Source organism: Anas platyrhynchos, chromosome 3 (genome assembly GCF_047663525.1).
Source record: "Anas platyrhynchos isolate ZD024472 breed Pekin duck chromosome 3, IASCAAS_PekinDuck_T2T, whole genome shotgun sequence".
NCBI classification, from domain to species: Eukaryota; Metazoa; Chordata; class Aves; order Anseriformes; family Anatidae; genus Anas; species Anas platyrhynchos.
This window is the reverse complement of record NC_092589.1, coordinates 113,632,435-113,651,337: the sequence shown is the minus strand read 5'-3', so window position 1 is coordinate 113,651,337 and position 18,903 is coordinate 113,632,435. Positions and strand designations below refer to the sequence as shown.

The following is an 18,903-nucleotide window of genomic DNA, read 5'->3' as shown; positions in this document are numbered from 1 at the left end:
GTGGATCCCAAAAGAAGAACTTAAAGATGTAAAGAAGGGAAGCAAGCAAACAACAGCAGCACATGCTACACCAGCATGGAACTGAACCAGGAAGGACAGAGAGAACCAACTCAGGTCATGGGTGGAAAAGTTTGTCTGTCTTTTTTTCCCCCAACAGGAGGAGCTAGCTTCCTGTGACCAGATACTGGAGAGGTTGATGTGAAAGGGTTCGAGATGCTTTGATCTGTAGAAGAGGGCAATGCTGAGAAGCAGAAGAGGAATTTCTGTCTCACAGGTCAAACCAGCAAAGAAGAGCTCTTTATCTCCAATACCCTGAAGCAGGCATCTTCATCAGTTTTGTACTCCAACAGTTTAAATTAAGGGAAACATTTTTAAAAAATCACTTTGTCATTCAAATTGTGATATTGCGCTGGCCGATCATCTTCCTTTTCACCCCCAGCAGGCTTTACTTGAGGAGGAACAATCACCACCAGCTCCACCTCGGTGATGTGTAGGCGATGGGAAAATGCAGAGAAGCCTGGAGTGAACAAAAGGCACTTCAGGCCTGCTGGGGTCAGAAAGCGTATCTGTACGGTAGATTGGGCTCTCCATTAATCCAGCTCTGTTTCTAATGAGATTGGTTCCCATTACAGAAAAAGGAGGTCCATGACTTAATTTGCCATTGTCATGCAGCTTAGGGAGGCAAAATAATCTTATCGGTTTGAACTTGAACCCTGCCCTCCAATTATATGGACATTGTTAAAGAGAAAGAGAGAGAAGGAAAAAGTGATTTTCACTTAACCAGCAAGGCAAATGGATTGTCTGCCACCACACATGCAGCTTCCTGCTAGACCTTTACACTCCATCAGCTAGAAGGAGGCATTTTCCATTGCCAAAATGCATCAGCTGCTACCTGAGTACATAAAGCTGAACCAAATCCCAGTCAAATGGCACTAACCACATTGCAGGGCAACTCGGTGGTGTAGCAGAGCCTCTACTCTTACAGCCAAAGAGAAAGACTGGGCTAACAGCTAGGGACAAGCAAACCCAAAGGGCAGGAAGAATCACATTATTTATTTTCACCCTTTCTTACTGAACTTCTGTCTCTGCCTCCCTGCTCAGCCAACCAGCTTCCCTTGGATGCAATAGAAGAGAGACTGTCCTCTTCTGGGAGTTCTGTGTCCCACACAACGCAGCTAAAACAAAGAATGTTTTGGCAAATAACAGCCAGGCTTCATCTATTCTTTTTTTCTATACAATTCATTCCATCAAAGTTGTTTAGCTGAACAAAACCCAGCACTATCCATTATTGTGAGGCTAACAATAAACTAACATGTGAGCACAGCGTGGGTCACAGATGTGTGTGCTTCATCATCAACTGTGGAGCCACTTCCCTGCTCAACTCACTTTTATAAAGCTTTAACCTCTTTGAGCTGGAATTCAGCTTGAACACATAAACCAGGAAGCAAACAGTGTTAACACAACAGAAGCAGCCCATTTACAAAGGATGCATGAAGAGATTGACGTGCTTTGGAAGCAGGCAGATCAACAACCTCACTTTCCAAGGGGTTACCCACACAATGAAAATCCAGAGATAAATTAAACTGGACAAATCCCAGGGGCTCCATTTTAGCGATATCACCTGCACCAGAGGATCTTTATTTGTGCCTTTGAATAGGCGCATTTACATTTTTCGCCTGTGAAAAGAAACAAACAAAAACATGGAGGGATAATGTCTTCAAACCTCATTTAGAAGGAACACGTTCTAAGGACTGACCCCACATTTGTTACCCAATTTTAAGTACTGTTAGCTCATCCTAAATGAAGCAACCCCCAAAGTGCAACTGCTCTAAAATAAAAATAAATAAATAAATAAATAAATAAGTTATGCAAAAACAGACCTTTCTTACAACTGCACTTCATGGGTTCACACTGTACCCACCAACAACTAGAAGCTTGTTATCATATCCACCCCTCGTTTATATTGCCTATGAAACCTAGGTGTAATGTTGCCCCTTCCTTACCGTACAGGGTCGGGCTGGGATGGAATTAATTTTTTTTTTGTTTGTATTTGGTTTTGTTTTGTTTTTTAATGGCTGCTTGTATGGTGCTGCGGTTTTGATTAGTGATCCAAACACACCGATATTTTAGCTGTTGCTGAGCAGTGTTTGCACAGCATCCAAGCCTCTCCTGTATCTCACCTTGTTCCCTACCCCAGTGACTAGATTGGGGATACACAAGAGGATGGGAGGGGGCACAACCAGGTAAATGACCCAAACTTACCGAAGAGATATCCCATGCTATTTAACATCATGCTCAGCAATAAAATGGAGAGGAAGGTTCAGGGAGCTGAACCACCTTTTACTTGGGAACTGACTGGCCATCAACCTGCCCAAGAGAAGTAGCGACTAATTGCCCCTGCATCACTTTGTTTTCTTTTCCTCTTCTTCCACTTCTCCTTCATTTATTAAATTATTTTTATCATTGCACATGAGCTTTCTTTCTTTCTCTCTTCCTTTCCTGAAGGGGGAAGTGGGCAAGAAGCTGCGTGGTGTTTAGATGTCTACCAGGCCTAAACCCAAACACTTAGCTATGTGCAACCATAATGCTCATCTTAAGCTTTTTTGTTTGTTTGTTTTTTGTTTGTTTTTTTGTTTTTTTTTGTTTTGCAGGTGCTCATTACAGTGCTGGAGATGGAACTGTGGATCAAGCATCAGCAACCAACAACCTCTGAAAAATTTGCCAGTTCCTAGTGCCCCAAATTGAGAAGTTAGAGGTCTTGTTGCTAACCTCTTAGATCCTCATCTCTGCAATGCAGATAACACCCCAGCTTCTCCTTCCAGGAGTGCTGGACAGGTAACTACATCCCTGTTTGCCAGCACTCACAGCAAGCAGAATCGGGTTTAAATAGCACATGGTAAATAAGGCTCTGAGGCCATAAGGAACCTGAAGGTAAAACAAATGATCAAGTTGGAGGCAGCTAGATTGTGCACTGGGCAAAATGTCCATGGGGGTCAGGAGGTGGAGAAAAAGTAGTACACACTCATTAAAGAGTAACTCAGTGTAAATAATAAAATTCAAACAACCTAAAGGGATGGATTCAAGTAGCTACCTTAATTTTAGTATTTCTTAACTTACATCTTTAAAGCAGTTTTTGAATATTAAGCAGAAACGATAAACTTTTCCAAAACCAAAGGAGAGATTTTTGTCCCATTGCATCTTACGGACATCGGCGGGGCCACGGGAGCATTGCACTCACAGGCCCCACACAGACCACAGAGGTAAGAGGTTTCCCAAAGACTGGGGCCCAAAACTGAACACAATCCATCTACAGCAGCTCAAGTTACCACCTATCAGCCTAGTTGCACTGACAGTCTGTGCTCTTGGCCCAACACAGCTTCAAGGGAAAACACGCGAGCCAAAAGCCTTTGCAAAAACACAGCAAACATGGGAAATTAATGCCAGAAATAGCATCTGCCATGGAGCACCCTTAGTAGCAATGCAGAGGAGCAAGCAATAAAGGATCACAGCTGAGCCCACAGGTCCCAGGCACAGGATGCAGGTCACCCCAGCTCACAAAACAATACCAAAAAAAAACACAGGAAAAATCTCCCCACTTCTATGTTTGTTTTTATATTTACTTGTAGGAGCAAAAGCCCATTTTAAACCCTCGAGGCTGATACAACACATGTTGATAAAATCCAGCAGCAAAACCACAAGCAGAAACAATCTGATAGCGGATGAAAATAAAACATGATCACATAGGGGGTCTCCAAGTAGGTGGTCTGAATGGTCCTTAGTACCACCATCAGGTACCTGGTCTGTCGTAGGACAGCAAAACACATCTGAAGACAGCCCACGTTCACACCCTTGACATTTTGATGCTTTTGTGGGCTGCTGAAGGAGTGACGAGTGTTTCTGCTGGCACCTAGTATGTCAATACCATGTCAAAAGGTGACACACAAATGTAGTTATGGAAGTTCTTAGGTTGTAGGTGGCTGATAAAGCTTCTTGGGCTCCAGGTCTCTAGGCTATCTCTTAAATTGCTATTAAGAAAAAAAGAGTCTTTGCTTAAATCTTTCAAATGGTGTGGGACACTTCACCTGCAGGTGTATGCGATCATCCCTGCCCACCACAACTAAAGTGCTGGGACATCTACTGCAAATTCTTCTACAGTATGCTAAATCCATCTGTTAGTTCATGCACACTTCTGAAACCCTACCACTCAGAGTTCCCCAGCTGCAGGTCCCTCATATGCTGCTCCACCTTCATGCCAGGATCCAGATGGTGCCAAGAGTGATTATTGTACACCAAGCCTTAACATCCAAGGAAACCCCATCAAAACCGATACCACAGCATCCATTAATTCCATTCAAGGGCACAGGGTATATATGAAAAGCCCCACTCAAGGTTTATTTTACCGTGCATCTCAGAACAGCCAAGCCATCATTGCCTTTCTGACATGAAAAGACACGCAGTGGGTTCCAGGCAGGCAAACATTAAGCAGATATACATATATTAATTACTACGAACAAGCTCATATCTTGTTAGTGAGCTGAGCCAGGCATATTTGGATCAGCCCAAACCCAGACTGAGGGAGACACAACTCTCTATCTTTCCCCAGGCAAAAAGAGCAGCTAGGTAACTAATAATAACAGGTAAGTCGAGCAATTCTCTTAAAAATGTTCTCAGTTATTACCTCTATATCAGATTTAATCAGCAAGAAGATGAGTTGGGATTAACTTCTGTGCACCCTACAAAGCAAGTCAGCAAAGTTGCCTCACAACTGAGCAGAATTTGGCCCTTGCCTGTCTAGGATTTTTGTGCTTTTTCCAAGGGACAACAGCAGTACCTTATCAATGAGGCACAGACTGGCAAGGGCACAAGGAACTTTGTAGTATCACAAACCAACCTGACCAAAAATCCTCTGAACTACTTTGAGCGGTACATTGGGTCTGTTCCTGCACACAGCCTTATACTTCTCATGAGTCAGAAAGGGACTGAGTCTGTGAAGGTCTTGGGCACCTAAATAAAAAGGAATGACAGGGAGAAAAAAAATATGGAAAAAAAAAAAAAAAAAAGAAAACGCTACCACACATCACGCCACACCAGGGCAGTTACTTCAAACAGTCCCCCACAGGGACTGGGATTGCTGTCTTGGATCAGAAAGCAGAAAGTTCAATCTCTACATGCACATACATGCCAAGCACGAGCAGCAAGTACAGCACGTAAACAGCCCTGGTGTTGGCCACCTAAGTGCAGCACACTTCAATTCTCAGTTCTGAACACCAGGCAGTTTGGGAGAGCAGGCCAGACTTAAATTATCATCACCAAAAGGATCAGAAGAAGTGCCAAATGTGAAAATGTACGTTCTCTGCCCAGAGACCAAGCTTATTCTGTCCCCCGCAGCTAAAATTATTACTTTAGCACCAAAGTATCTCAGTTGAGAAGGTGATACATTAAAATTCCCACTATTTATTTTTTTGAATTGAACAAACGATTTGTGATTTATGAAATCTGCTTTCATAGAGACTTAAATCAGGGAACACATTTTACCTGAGGACATAAACATTTGCTTTCTTTAATTCTTCAGCATTCGTATCCCTAACAACACACAGACGTGGGATGAATGCTGCAAGGGCATTTTGCTGGAATAGACTGTGCACAAAACAGCTTCCCCTGGGTACGGATAACCTGAGACATTTATTAAAAGTGTATGGCTAAAATTACCATAGTGATTTGGGTTTTTTGTTTGTTTGTTTGTTTTAATAATACCGCTTAACTGAAGTGTTCCCAGTACTGACAAAAGTTTCCATCAGTGGATCAGTTTCTGGGCCACAGCATTTAGCAGGTACTGTTTAAACACTGCCACTTGGGATCCCTGGGGACCCTTGGCCCCTGCTGGCAGGCCTGATTGTAGGAACCGTGGATTTCCACATGATGAGTGCCAGATGCACGCATGTGGCTCTTGAACATGGCACAGTGAGGCTGGAAGTCATTGCATACATGAGGTTTCACACGGACCCCTCACGAGACACCCTGGCACCCACAGCAACCCCATCTTCCTTTCCCCTGTGGTGCCTCCTCCTGCTGGGGGCACAAACACAGACCTGCCACTGCTGTGTGGCAGCTGCACCTCTCAGCACAGCCCAGGACCACAAAGACAATCAGAAGCACGTTTCTACTCCCGAAATTCAGTTCGGTCCCCTTTAGCTGTGAGGAAAACTAAGCTGAACATTGTGAGAGTCAGTTCCCCCTCACAACATTATAAGCATTGGGAAATCCCTGCTGTTTTCTACAGTGTGCCTCAGGACAGGACTACAGAGCACATAAACCCTGGCCTAACAAAGTCTGTAGATGCTCACAAAGCAGCATCCCTGCTGACAAACTGGGACAAGCCTGAGGCACTGAGACAGCCCCAGGTTTGTGCTTCCAATTGACGTCCTCCCATTGATTTCCTCCTCCAGCACTGCTCAGCTCTCTGCCCATTGACAGGCAGAGCTGCAGACAAAACCCAACACACCTTCCCCTTGGGAGAGCTGCTCAGCTCCTTCTGCCAGAGCCTGGCACCCTCCTTCAGCTCCCCAGGTCTTGCTGACACAGCGCAACAGGCAGCCACATCTCCAGGCCATCATCAGAAGAGGCCCAAACTGGTTTTTAAGTGGCTTCCATGAGGTTTTGGAATTTGTCACCTCTGCAAAAGGAGAATTTCTTTGTCCCAGCACAGGCCTCCCTCAGCCCACACAGCTGTGATGGATGGGCTGGATTATAGGGCCTCCAGCTGAGGAGAAAAACATTGCCTGGGGCAAAAACCTCTCCAAGCAGCAGCCCAAGGTCCTTCCAACCTCATTCCCCAGGGCCCTTCACCAGGAGAAGGTACAGAGGTGGTCTGGGTTCAGCCCAGCCTTTAAACAAAGTCCAAAATGTGTCTGTTTGCCCTTGGGGTCAAAAGCACAGACCTCATTACTGAGTTACACCACCACACTGAAAGAGAAATTGTATCTGCCTTTCTCTCGAAAATCCCCCATTTGCAGCGTGCAGCTTTCAACACATGGAAATCCTGTCCCCATGCCCCCCCCCCTTGACACTATCGACCCATTCAGCACTCCAAAACCAATATCAAAGTCTGACTAAAGCCATTCAGAAGCTGTTAGCATGTAGATTTGGGTGATAATTTGGTGAATGGGCTTGTCAAACAAATTGCCTTTATTGTGGGCTGATTAAACGCAATCAGGGAGAAGAGCCTTTCCCCTCCCAACTCCAGCCCTCAGCAGCTCCAACAAACACCCTGAGCCAATTAGCAGGGAGGTGGCAAAAGCAGCTTTCACTTGAAACCTGCCATTCTTGGGGAAAAAAAAAAAAAGGAAAAGAAAAAAAAAAAAAACACACATCACCAACAAAAAAATCTTTGTGCTTTCAAAGCCAGGAAGAGCCTCCAGGGAAAGCTCCCGAAAGCTACCCAGGGCTCACCTGCAGGGCGTGGATGGAGTTATCAGGATTCATCTGGCTCTGTGCCGGGTCAGCTCCTTTAAGCAAAGCGCTGCTCAGATCCTGCTCGTGCCAAATATAATGCAAAGAACATAAATATTAAAGTGGGCCCGGGGGAAGCAACTCTACCGGGGCTGTTTTTTCCTACAGCTTTATGTCCTGCAGCTGGGTTCCCCTGTGTCAGAAAAGGCACGAGTCCCAATCAAAGCTATTTCCATGCCTAGAAACCCTAAGTTTTTGGCGTGGCTCCCTGCAGCGGATCCTCTGATATCTGCAAAGAGTAGAGTTCACAGAACAGCCTTTTCTGCTCTGCAGTGGTAGTGAAGGGATCTGGCCCCACTACGATGAGATTCGTGGCAATCGAGCAGATCTGATGCCACTGCTGTCCTATCCAGAAATTAGCTAATGAACAGGAAAGTTACTGCAGGAGGTGAAAGAAGTGGAGCAGCCATAGCATCATAATCACATGAAGTCTAAATCCCTGCAGGTATGCAACTGGAAATTAAACAGCCACTATGGCTGGTGGTGGCCAGAGCAGAAGTCACCGTGTGTTTGCATGATTTATCTGCAGGGCAGCAAAAGGAACCCCATGGCTGGAGCTAGAGACAGCATATGGGGTATGAGCAATAGCTGTTGGCTGAACTTTCAACACCTGCATTTTCAGTTAGCACCAAAGACTAGTTTGGGCCCTGTTTTCTTTAATCCTACACGTCTAAGGAGTGAGCTTTGTGCTTACCAGCTCCCAGGGCCTACGCAGAGTGGCAATGGCACAGGAAGCCACTGCTTTGTCTTGGACTCCCACCATGAATTGAAGAGGGCCAAAATAAAGGTTTAATCAACCAGCAGGGATTTCAGGGAGTTCATTTCCAGGGCTGAGATTAGGATGAAGTGTTTTGCAGTTAAAGCACTGGGAGCTGAAAGACCAGCCTCTTGCCCATGCCTCATCACAGTCTTCAAGCGTCACCTTGAACATAAGGGGTACGTGACACACCATAACACTGAGTCCTGAGCACAAGAAGCAATCACAATGAGATTAGATCAAGAGCCCATACTACAAGCAGCCATAGAGAGAAAGTCCAGGCCTTTTATTTATATAGTTTTTTTTTAAGAAGTGGCTGCAAAGTGCCTGGTTACTCCACTCGCTCCCCAAAGACCTGCTTCCTACCCCCACAACCTCCTGCAAACATCAATGTTTAAAGAACTATTAAAGAAAACAAGTCTAAAACTCTCCACATAGTTCAAATACTTCACTTAAAAGGAATTTTAATTCTTACATCTCGGATTGCAGCAGTCCCCAGCACGACACGCACTCGCGTTCACGTTGCGGTGTTTGAGCTGTGCAAACAGGAGGGATGGAGCTGCAGAGTGAGACCGTGCACTCACAGGTCTGGGAGCCCCAGTGAGGGAGATTTCTGCCTTTTCTGCTTGTGCTTTCCTGTGGGCAACACAATTCACCTTGCTGGGCCTCTGCATACCCCCCTGGGAGGCCTTTCCATGACCTATGAAATCCTCCTGCAGCCAAGAGGTGCTTACCTTGAAGACCCTAAACTGTTTCTTTCCAGGACTGGAGCTACATAGACTCTTCCTACCCCAGCAGCAGCTCCCAGCTATGCTGAGCCAAACCAAGCTGAGAAGCCAGGGAAGCTGTGTGGCTGAATGAGGTCTACAGGGTTTAAAAAACATTATTCTCCAGAGAGCATCAGTTTCTCTTTGGGGACACCACTGCTATTTTCAAGCTGGAAAAACCCTTCCATCCCCATGAGCTGTGTCATTTCCTTCCCATAAGTTGGCAGCAGCCAAACTGCTGCCAAAACCTTCCAAAGGATCACATCAAGCCTTGTGTTCCTCAGCAGCAGTAATCAATAGATATCCATTCATCTCCTTGGGATGCAATTTGTGTTTCATGTGCTCCATCTTTAGGTGGGCATATGGTAAGGTTATAAAGTAAGGTTATAAGGTTCCCCCAAAACCTTCACCTGCTCAACTCCAACCATATCAGAGAACAACCCTGAACATCCTAAAGTACAGAAAAAGAAAATAAATGGCTAGAAACCATTATGGTCAAAGTATGCTGCCCCTTTCTATTCCTTATACCAGCTGACAATTCATTTATAGGGGTAACAGTAGCAAAAAAAAAACTCTACCATGTAGGAAGAGTTAACAGGGCTGTACCACCACTACCGTGTGAGCTCTCAGCACTGACATTTGTAAAATATTTTGGGGAAGCATAACGTGTGATTTGGTACATGCTGTTCCTTTCCCTACCCACTTTCTTCTTGTGGCTACACAGCTCCTGAGCGTGCAAGACATTATTAGAGCTGCTACACAGTGGGCACAGCCCTTTCCTGCAGCAAATTATGTTTCCTGTCCCATAAGGTACAGTCAGTCCAACATGACTGGGGACACTTGCCAAGCCTGCTATTAGAAAACATGGCTTGGACCTGGTGAAAGATTTCAGTGCTTGTGGGAACACATGGAAGGTTGTGTTGTTTGGGTTACAGACCCTGCATCAACTTTGTACAACCTTGCAGTGCAGGTACACATGGTTATAAACTACCCCTCTTGTCCCAGGGCATGGCAGAACAGTTGAATGCTGCAGAAAATTTGATGTTGTTTTCAGTGGTTTGTTTTTATTTGTAAGTGACAGCATCTGCCCCCAGTGCCAGCATCACCAAACCTAAGGAAATTGCGCCTGCTACTCCAGCTGTGTGGTGTAGGCACAGCGTGAAGCATCCTTGCTCTGGAACACCTCTGTACATGTTTTTTTAATGCTTATCAGTTAGCCTGGCTGGGAGGAACTGTATCTGAACTGTAGAAAAGCTGAGCTTATCCCATCACAGCTCTTGTCCCTGTCGTGCCCACTCCATGCACCCCTTCTGCATTAACGTGGTTTCAATGAGGAGCACAGAGAAAGCTCATCGCCAAGAAGGGAGGAGATAAAACACTCTCAGTTCTTCCCATTCAGAGGCAGATCTGCCTTGAATGGCAGCCCCCAGGACTGTCCTGCCTCCAAAGGAGACTGAATCACAAGCAAGTCAGCCCCCCTCAGCTTCCCATTAAAAGACTTCAAGCTACTATCTATACTTTCCCCCCCTCCTCTGCCACAAGCTCCTCCTTTCTAACACAAATCTCACAGCACACAGACACACGCACTCCCAGGAAGCAAGCAGCAGTGTTGTGATGTGTTGAAACCAGTGAGATTCAGCTCTTGCTAATGACACTTTTTCCATTAGCAAACTGCAATTGGCAGCTCTTATCTGCTCCTTTTGCAACACTCACCTAAAGGACATGCCAGGCTAGACTTCACATTAGGTCACAAAGTTAGGGCAGATATCCCAAAAGCAAAGCGACCCCAGTAGCCATTCCTGAGCAAAATAATCACCCTGCTCAACTGCAAACGGAGACCTGGTATGTTTTCATTGACTCATACACACATCCACAAAGAACAGATGCAGAAAGCTAATTTTAAAGTAGCTAAAGCAGCTGCACATAGTTATAAAACTTATACAGGACTCCCCACCTTCAAAGCACTGTGTATTTAAGTGCTGTGCACAACTCAAAACAAGTGCTGTGAATAGTTTTAGTTTCCTATTTTACAACATATTTAGAAATGAGACACATCTTATCCTGCTTTAAGCAATCATAGGCTGAGTATAATTCATAATGTGCACCTAATGCTTCCTTTATCTGAGTTTGGGATTTCTGAAACAGTCAGGAGATGTATATAAGAGCAAAGGAATCTGGCCCATTGCAAAACACTTTAAATTTCTGTGTTAGCTTTCTCTTACATCCTCAGCCATCCCAGTCTCCTAACCTAGCTCCTTTCACTCACTCCTCAGAGAAAGGCAGCACAAACCCAGCTACAAACAGAAGTTAAAACATTTCCCATCCTTGTTCCCAAAGTTACTCAGAGCCTACTCCACTGAAACAGTTTTGCTCAGGGTTATTGAGGCAGGCTTTTAACAAACTCAAAATCCTCTTACAGAAGGATCCTTTCCATCAGATTACTTTAAAAGGATTAAAATCACTCCCTGTGTAACTCTCCCAGATCTGCTCCCGTCCACTTTCCTTGTGCCGTCCCCGCACACCGTAACAAGAGCTCCCGGCTGGGTCAGCACTTCTCCCCTACCTGAGAAGTCTGCCGAAGTCCTAGCAAAGTTGCTGCAAGCTGTCAAGCACATCAGTCCCATGAGAAAGGCAGAGGTAGGAAACACATCTGGGCAGCACATCCTTAGGTATCCTCACGGCTTGTTTTCTTCCAGAGAGAAGGAAAGCGCTCTCTGCCCCAGCCCGACACTCATCGCCCGGAGAAAACTCTTAGTCCCATAGCTTGGAAGGATCGCAGCCAGCAGCCAGGAAGGAAAACCACTCACACACACACACACACATCCCTTGGAGTGAATGAATCCGACTGAGTGAGGCTGACGAATGAGACAGACCTACCTGAGCCTTGGCGGAGGTCCCAGGGTCCTAAAAGCCATCGCTTTTTCGCCCAAATTTGCTGCGGGCTCCTCGCGTGCAGCTGTCCAGCAGCGGCAGGGCAGGGGGGTGAAAAAGCTAGGGGGATTCCTTGGGGGGTTGTTTTAGAGAAGTCGCTGTTATTTCAGGCACCCTGGGATCTTTCCTCTCTGGTGCAGACGGACAGAAGGATGGGCAGTGTTTTCAAAGGAGGGAGCCCGGGACAAAGCATCTGAATTTGCGTAGATTTTTGGAAGGATGGGCACTTGCTGCTGCAGTCAGGGTGAGAAGTGGTGTCCTGCCAGACCGGTGACAGGACAACTCTTCAGCAATGCCCAGCCTTACAGCTGATCTCACAGTGGAAGAGATTTTGGACTAGTATCACTGGGATCAAACCCTCCTGGATCTGTGCCGGACTGGGGCTGGTGTCAGTCCACACACCCAAAATCCTCCTTCCTTTTGAAAGCAGCCAGACAGGCCAGTCTTCATCTATCCCCCTGCACACTTCTTCCCTCCACCAAGCTCAACAGAGGATTTTCATGCAGTTCATAACCTTTTCAGACCAGGAGACCTGTCTCCTGCTATAGCCATTGCTTTAACCTCCAAACAGCACGGGCTTAGCTGCTCACCCAAGCTCTGCTCACACTTCAGAGCCAAAAGAAGGCTTCAGATCACCTGGAAGCACATTCAGTACTTTATTTTACCTGATCTCCATCCATACACACAATCTACACACATACATCCATACACATGTACTCCTTGGGTACAGGAGAGAGATCCTGGCCTTGCTCATCAGCATTAGCAGCATTTCAGGCTTTGTGTATAAATAATGGACATAACTGATATATCTAGGCTAGAGCAGAATGATGGTGCAGAGAACATGCAGATGGTTTTGACAGGCAAAGCCAACAGCCCTTAGCAGTCTGGGGGTACACACCCAAACCCACAGAGCAGCACAGTGTGGGGTTGCCAGGAAAGGGGGAGGCAGGCACACAGCTTCTGGACAAAGCTGCACCTTCTCCACACCAAAAATAACCAGAGTGGGAACATCCAAGGAAAAGCCACAACTGGTTTTTACTCTTCTGTCCTGCTCATCCACATGGAAATAAGCCAAACTTTCACCTCAGAACTGAAAAGCATAAGGGGCTTCAGCCCAAACACCTCTATTTTTTTATTTTTTTTTTCAGAGCTGAGTGCCCTTGTAAAGAGCTTCTTATGCTGAAGTTTCAAACAATGTTTCGGCTGTTCTCAGACGAGAATCAGACCGGCTGTCAGGTTATATGTGAAAGACATTTTCAAGAGCACTACCATGAATACCACATTCATTATTTCCACCAGAAACCCACCCTGGCCTGTGCACTAAAAGCAAACTGAAAGGGAGCTGTCAGGCTGTGGCCCTGTTTGCCTTCTGTCCATACAACCACTTGCTCGAGTTCCACCCAGCTTCACTGAGGATGAGGGTAGTGCGGGATATCCTGAGCATGAGACCACATGAGCAAGGAGCTGGTCTGGCCTAAATGACACCTAAAAGCAACCCTCTGTCCCACAAGCAGCTCCTCACACCCCAATGATCTACAACAAGAGGACAGAAGAGACAGCTCCCAAAGACAGCAGTGACCCCGACACTCCTGCTCCTCACAGATGCCCCTGCCACCATGGCACTCTGCAGAGGGCCACCTAAGCAAGATCAGCAATCAGGAACCTCTGCAGGCTGTTTTGTTTCACCCAAGACTTTAATCCCACCTGCCAAAAGTCGGCCTAAGCTTTAAATAGAAAAGATCAGGACATTTGGCTCCCTGCATCTGCACATAACCCCTCTCTCACCTAGCTCTGCTGCCCTTGCCAAGAGGAAGATTCACCACTACAGCCTCAGAGGTGTGAGATAACTGTGCCTATTACCAGATTATCAGCCAAAGCTCCTTATCAGTGGGATAAAGTGGTAATAGGGCCCCTGGAAATTTATCAGCACTCTGGAAAAGGGAAGCTGTATTTGCAGAAAAGAGCCCACCCTGTTAGCAGGTGTTGATTTTACTGATTAAAGGGTAATTAGGTTTGGCTGACTCAGTATACGGGAATGAAAAAGAACTCTGATGACAAGGGGTTTAAGGCTAAACATGGGAAGTATGCTTGAGCAGCCCTTTATGTTATTGCTAATAACATGAACCAGAGGTTTGGAAGCTTACATCAATGTCACATGAGGACTTTGTTTTTAAACAAGACTGTAAAGATGCCTTCCAAGAGCAAAGGCGAAAATAGCTCTTGCTAAAATAATAATATTAATTATATACACACACACATATATATATATCAGCCTTTGAGAAACAGGCAATTCTGTTAAAGTCCGTTTCCATAATACCCTTATTCCTTAGGGGATCATCAGCTGTGTGTTTCAAACGGGAAGAGGCCACCTGTCCCAACAGCAGCACAGACAAAGGAAGGTCTTTCTCTTATGGATAGTCTTATGGGGTAAACATGAATCATGGGGACGCCAATGTGGGTCTTTGTTTTTGGGGTTAACAGCCCTTGAAATCCAACCATGCCTTCGAAGATGTCTCCCAGGGATAGGTAATAATGCATGTGATCATGCACAATCTCTTGGATCCCTTGTCCCCAAGGCCACCCAGAAGGGAGAATAGGTCAGAAATGAGATGCAGTTCAGCATTATGTCTTAGCTTGGAGGAAAGATTGCATTCTTTCTCTCCTCCATGATTAACAACCGTACCTCAGTCCTCTTTTATCACCATGAATTTAAGAGCATTGGTGTTTCTGCTCTTTTGCAGGTCCCATCCCTCTCCTGCTACATAAAACTGTAATATCTGAAACGTGCATGTCCCCAGTGTGCTTTAAATGCAGTAAACTACTACTGCAACTAGGAAAACTGAGGCACTGAGAAGTGAAGAAATTCATCACCCAGTTTGCTCACCCCAATATCACCCGGTTTATGAATGACAGTCAGGACCCAGATAGCTGAATTCCTAGTTTAATGCTGTATGTGCTGATCTTGCTGCCTTCCAGGGCTGACATTTGGCAATGCTTTCCTATTTTTCTCTCACCCTGCACTGCGAACCTCTGCTTTGCTAGACTAAGGCAGCATCAGCTTGAAGAAGGGCTGGTCAGTAGAAGAGCTGGACCAAGTTCAGGTTTCAGCTAGAGAATCATCTGAAAGGCTGAAGTCGTGTTTATTTACGCAGTCACAAACAGGTGTATTTGTCCAAATGTGCTAGGACTAATCTTGCTTTCTGAGCCAGAGTAACATTACTTACTTCTTACTGTTTTCTATGATGTCTCAAAGCATTCTCCTTGAGAACACTGTTGTATTCTTCCATTTCACACACAGTAGAAGTAAAGTAGTCATTTCTCAGAGGTCACCCATATTTCAGGGTCAGCTAGGGGCAGCTGTATCACAAAAAAAAAGATTAAATACATTCTTGAGCCCAGTTAGAGCTCTGTCCACTTGCCACACTGCCTCCTTGTAAATGAATAACAATTAATAACAAAATATACATGCATTTATACCTATAGAATACTGTCTAAACTGGGTGGAGAGAGCATCAGAAATAACCTAGCAAAGCTTGCCAGCATAGTATGGCTCTTTGTACTCTTTTTTTTTTTTTCTTGATCTTTCCCCTAGGAGTGTCTTATGGAAACAGATGGGGTTACTCATGGAAGTGAGCACAGTTTGCTTTCATCAGTATGAAGGCACAGGAGTTCATATATTGCAGTTTTGCAATAAAACACCAAGAATCTCAGGAGTAAAAATCTTTTCCTGTCTCCGTATTCAACATTAAACAGCTATGCAGAATATTCAAACCGATGAGCCTTGGAAGTTTTCACACTTTGTGTCACTCCATCAACCCAGTTTACAAAACAAATATAAATCCTGGGGGACTTGTTCCACGCTGGGACAGGTTTGGAGTGGGAGTGTTGCTAATTCTGTGTATAGCAAAGGCCCCAAGGGATGCATTTATCTCACAGAAACATTGAGAAATGTTATACTGAGTGAAGCAAAATTTTCAAATGTGTGAAAATGATGCAAAAATAAATATTTGGGGACTACAAAAGGATTCACAACAAAGCTAAAACCTTTCTTCTCGTGGCTGCCCTAAGTAACAGATGTTGAAACCTCTCTCAGCTGGTATTCTCCTCACAGTAATGTCATGTTCTACATTAGAGCATACGGTACAGCTTGGTGCTTTATTTCATAGAGTCATAGGATGGTTGGGCTGGAAGGGACTTTAAAGATCATCCAGTTCAAGACCCTGCCATGGGCAGGGACACCTCCCACCAGCCCAGGCTGCCCGAAGCCCCATCCAACCCGGCCTTGAGCACCTCCAGGGGTGGAGCATCCACAGCTTCTCTGGTAAAGAATTTCTCAGAGTAAAGAATTTCCTCCTTATATCCTCTAAATCTACCCTTTATTAGTTTAAAGCCATTACCCCATGTCCAATTTCAGACCTGCATGTCCAATTAGACTTAGTTGCTGCCTTGTGTGTGGGGTGCTCTTAGATTAATCACCACACTAGAACTACAGGGAACTGGAGTCATCTTCATACTTCATCTTTGTACATCATCACAAGTAACATAAGGATTTCCAGAAAAAAGGATTTCAGTGATCAGAGTTTCTCAGACATGAATTCTTCTTTTTCCCCATGCTTCATCTGTCTTGACTCTTTAGATGTTGCTTCCTGACATTTCTTAATATGTGGGCATATGGCACCCAGCTTTAAGACAACTGTTTTCTTATACCTTTAACATGAAACTTTCATCCCACTTGACCTGGCTCCTTGGTCCTCTCATAATGGCTTTTCTCTGAGGGTTTCTCAGTCACTTGGATGATAGTCCATACTGGCTTTTTCACTACTACTGCTACCCGCCCTTCAATATATTCAATAGCACTCTTGAACTGCTTATTATAGAAAAGGATGAATTTTACACCTGAAAATATCTACCCCTGATGGTATCTGCTTTCTCAAGCAGCCATGTACACGCAAACAAGGGGTGTGACATGAGGAGAAAGGTTTTAGTTTTCTGTTTTGTTTTTGTGAATCCTTTTGTAGTCTCCAAATATTCTTTTTGTTAACATTTTCACACATTTCCTACCAACCTTCCTACATAATTTACATTCTCATTAATTTCCATAGACACCAGAATCCTTCCTCAGATTTACTTGTCTGGAAGTTCTCTGCTTGTCCTGTGTGAGAAACATGCCATGATGTACATTGATAAAAAGTAGGAATCATCAACATTCAGCCTTCAAATGACACCTAAAATGATGCTCCAGCACCTACCCCAAACCTCTGTGGACTCTGCCTGAAGGCATGTGAGTGCAGTAGCACCAAGAATAACAGTCTTTCAGTACTCCCCCAGATCCTCCTGTCCCAACACATCTACACACGGTCGCATCCCATCCTTATTACAACTATTGTTATAACTTGCATAGGACACTTACATGGGAAAGCCATTTAGTTGCCAGAGACCTTTTTTCCCACCAAAATGACTGTTTCCAAACATGGCCATGAAGCCCTTGCATCACATCTACATCTATAGCAATAAGCTGAAGGAAGCAAGGGTCTGGACACAGGCACTGCAGCTCTTCTGGCTACAGCTACCTGTTAGACCTCTCCTTGGCATGCTTTTGACCCAAGCCACCCAGCATCCAGGCAACTCCTGAGCATGGTTTGGGGCCTAAAAGGGAATTCATCCATTCCCAACAGGCAGGGAGGAATCCTGCTTTGGAGTTTGATTGTATGAACGTGGCCAGATGGTGACAGCTGGTTCAAGGCCAAGGAATGAGTCTTGATACTGGTTAGTGTACAGGTCTGAAAGAAGTCAGTGAAATTATGCAGAGAGTTCAGCATGTGTGTCAGTATTAATAGGATTGGGACCTTTCTTTTTTTATGAGCTAAAGATCTAAAGTGAGCTAGCTGGTGCTCAAAGACAGTAAGAGCACAGCCAGGTGTGTGCTAAACCCCCAGTTGGTATTTCAGAAGTTCTGCACTGAAGATGCAGTGGCATGGGCTAAGAATAGATTAAATATCCCTGGTCCCTCAGGCAGGCCTGATCAGAGCTGCCCAGAAAAAGCTGCATCCTGCAGTCCCATCTCTGGACTCCAGCACAGACACAGCCCAGGCTGCTGCCTGCCGTGCTCCCACATCGTTATAGATAGACCATTCTTACAGGGGCATTCAGCAGAGGCTGGGCCCAAGACTGAAGTTAGTGCAAAAGTCCTCACAGACTTTTCTGGTTCAACACCAGGACTTTCTTCTTCCATGAGAGTGAACTGACAACACAACTCTCTGAGTCCCTCACATCCTCAAATCCTTTGATCATCAGCAAATTTGAACAACTCCAGATTGCAGGAAAGCAGTTTCATTGAAGCTTATCACTTTCTAAAATTCTCTTTATTGGAGAGCAAGTCTAGTTGAAGGCAGAGCCCAAGAGCACATGAGGAATGTATAGGGAGCAAATCTCTTCCCTGCATAACCTGAACATCAGCTTTTGCCTCAGGCTTATCATTGCCTACAGGCACAGGGTATTTCTCTGTTTTCATGCAGATAGCAAATTTCACCAAAAAAAATGCTGGCTCACAAATCACAAACTGGTAAGAAATCAAAGGGAAATAAAGGAAATTCCTTTCTGCTGAATGGGCAACATTAATCCCAAGTGTAATTTCACTAGTGTGAGTGCAAATTCAACAATAGACTCAGTCTGCCATTTGCAGGAAGCAGAACAGAAATGTTCTCCTTTCACATGTACTTAAAATGAGAAATATTACTTAGAGTACAATTTCTTTTCCCTTATTTTATTTTTTTCTATTTGAAGGGAGTGTTTCAAAAGTAACTGTATACTTCCACGTGCATTTAAGTGCTCAGGACAATCCTATTGCCAGTTATTTATCTTACGATGGTCTCAGGAGACTATCCAGTGACAAAGCCCAGGTGTGCTGGGCATTGCAGACAGAGCTGGATTATGTCATCT

At 45.0% G+C, this 18,903-nt stretch overlaps 1 protein-coding gene across 2 annotated transcripts in view; it reads right to left on the bottom strand.

Annotated features, from left to right (window-relative positions):
* The window catches only part of EVA1A (eva-1 homolog A, regulator of programmed cell death), a 202,943-nt gene extending 191,068 nt beyond the window's left edge, over positions 1–11,875 (bottom strand). Inside the window, exon 1 of one of the 2 annotated variants that reach the window (XM_013093401.5) lies at positions 11,597–11,875. In XM_013093401.5, the coding sequence (XP_012948855.1) occupies positions 11,597–11,696 (100 nt within the window). In that variant the 5' untranslated portion in view covers positions 11,697–11,875. The remainder of the gene's footprint in view (positions 1–11,596) is intronic. The other variant, XM_005012924.6, reaches the window with a different exon arrangement.
* Between the last annotated feature and the right edge of the window lie 7,028 nt (positions 11,876–18,903).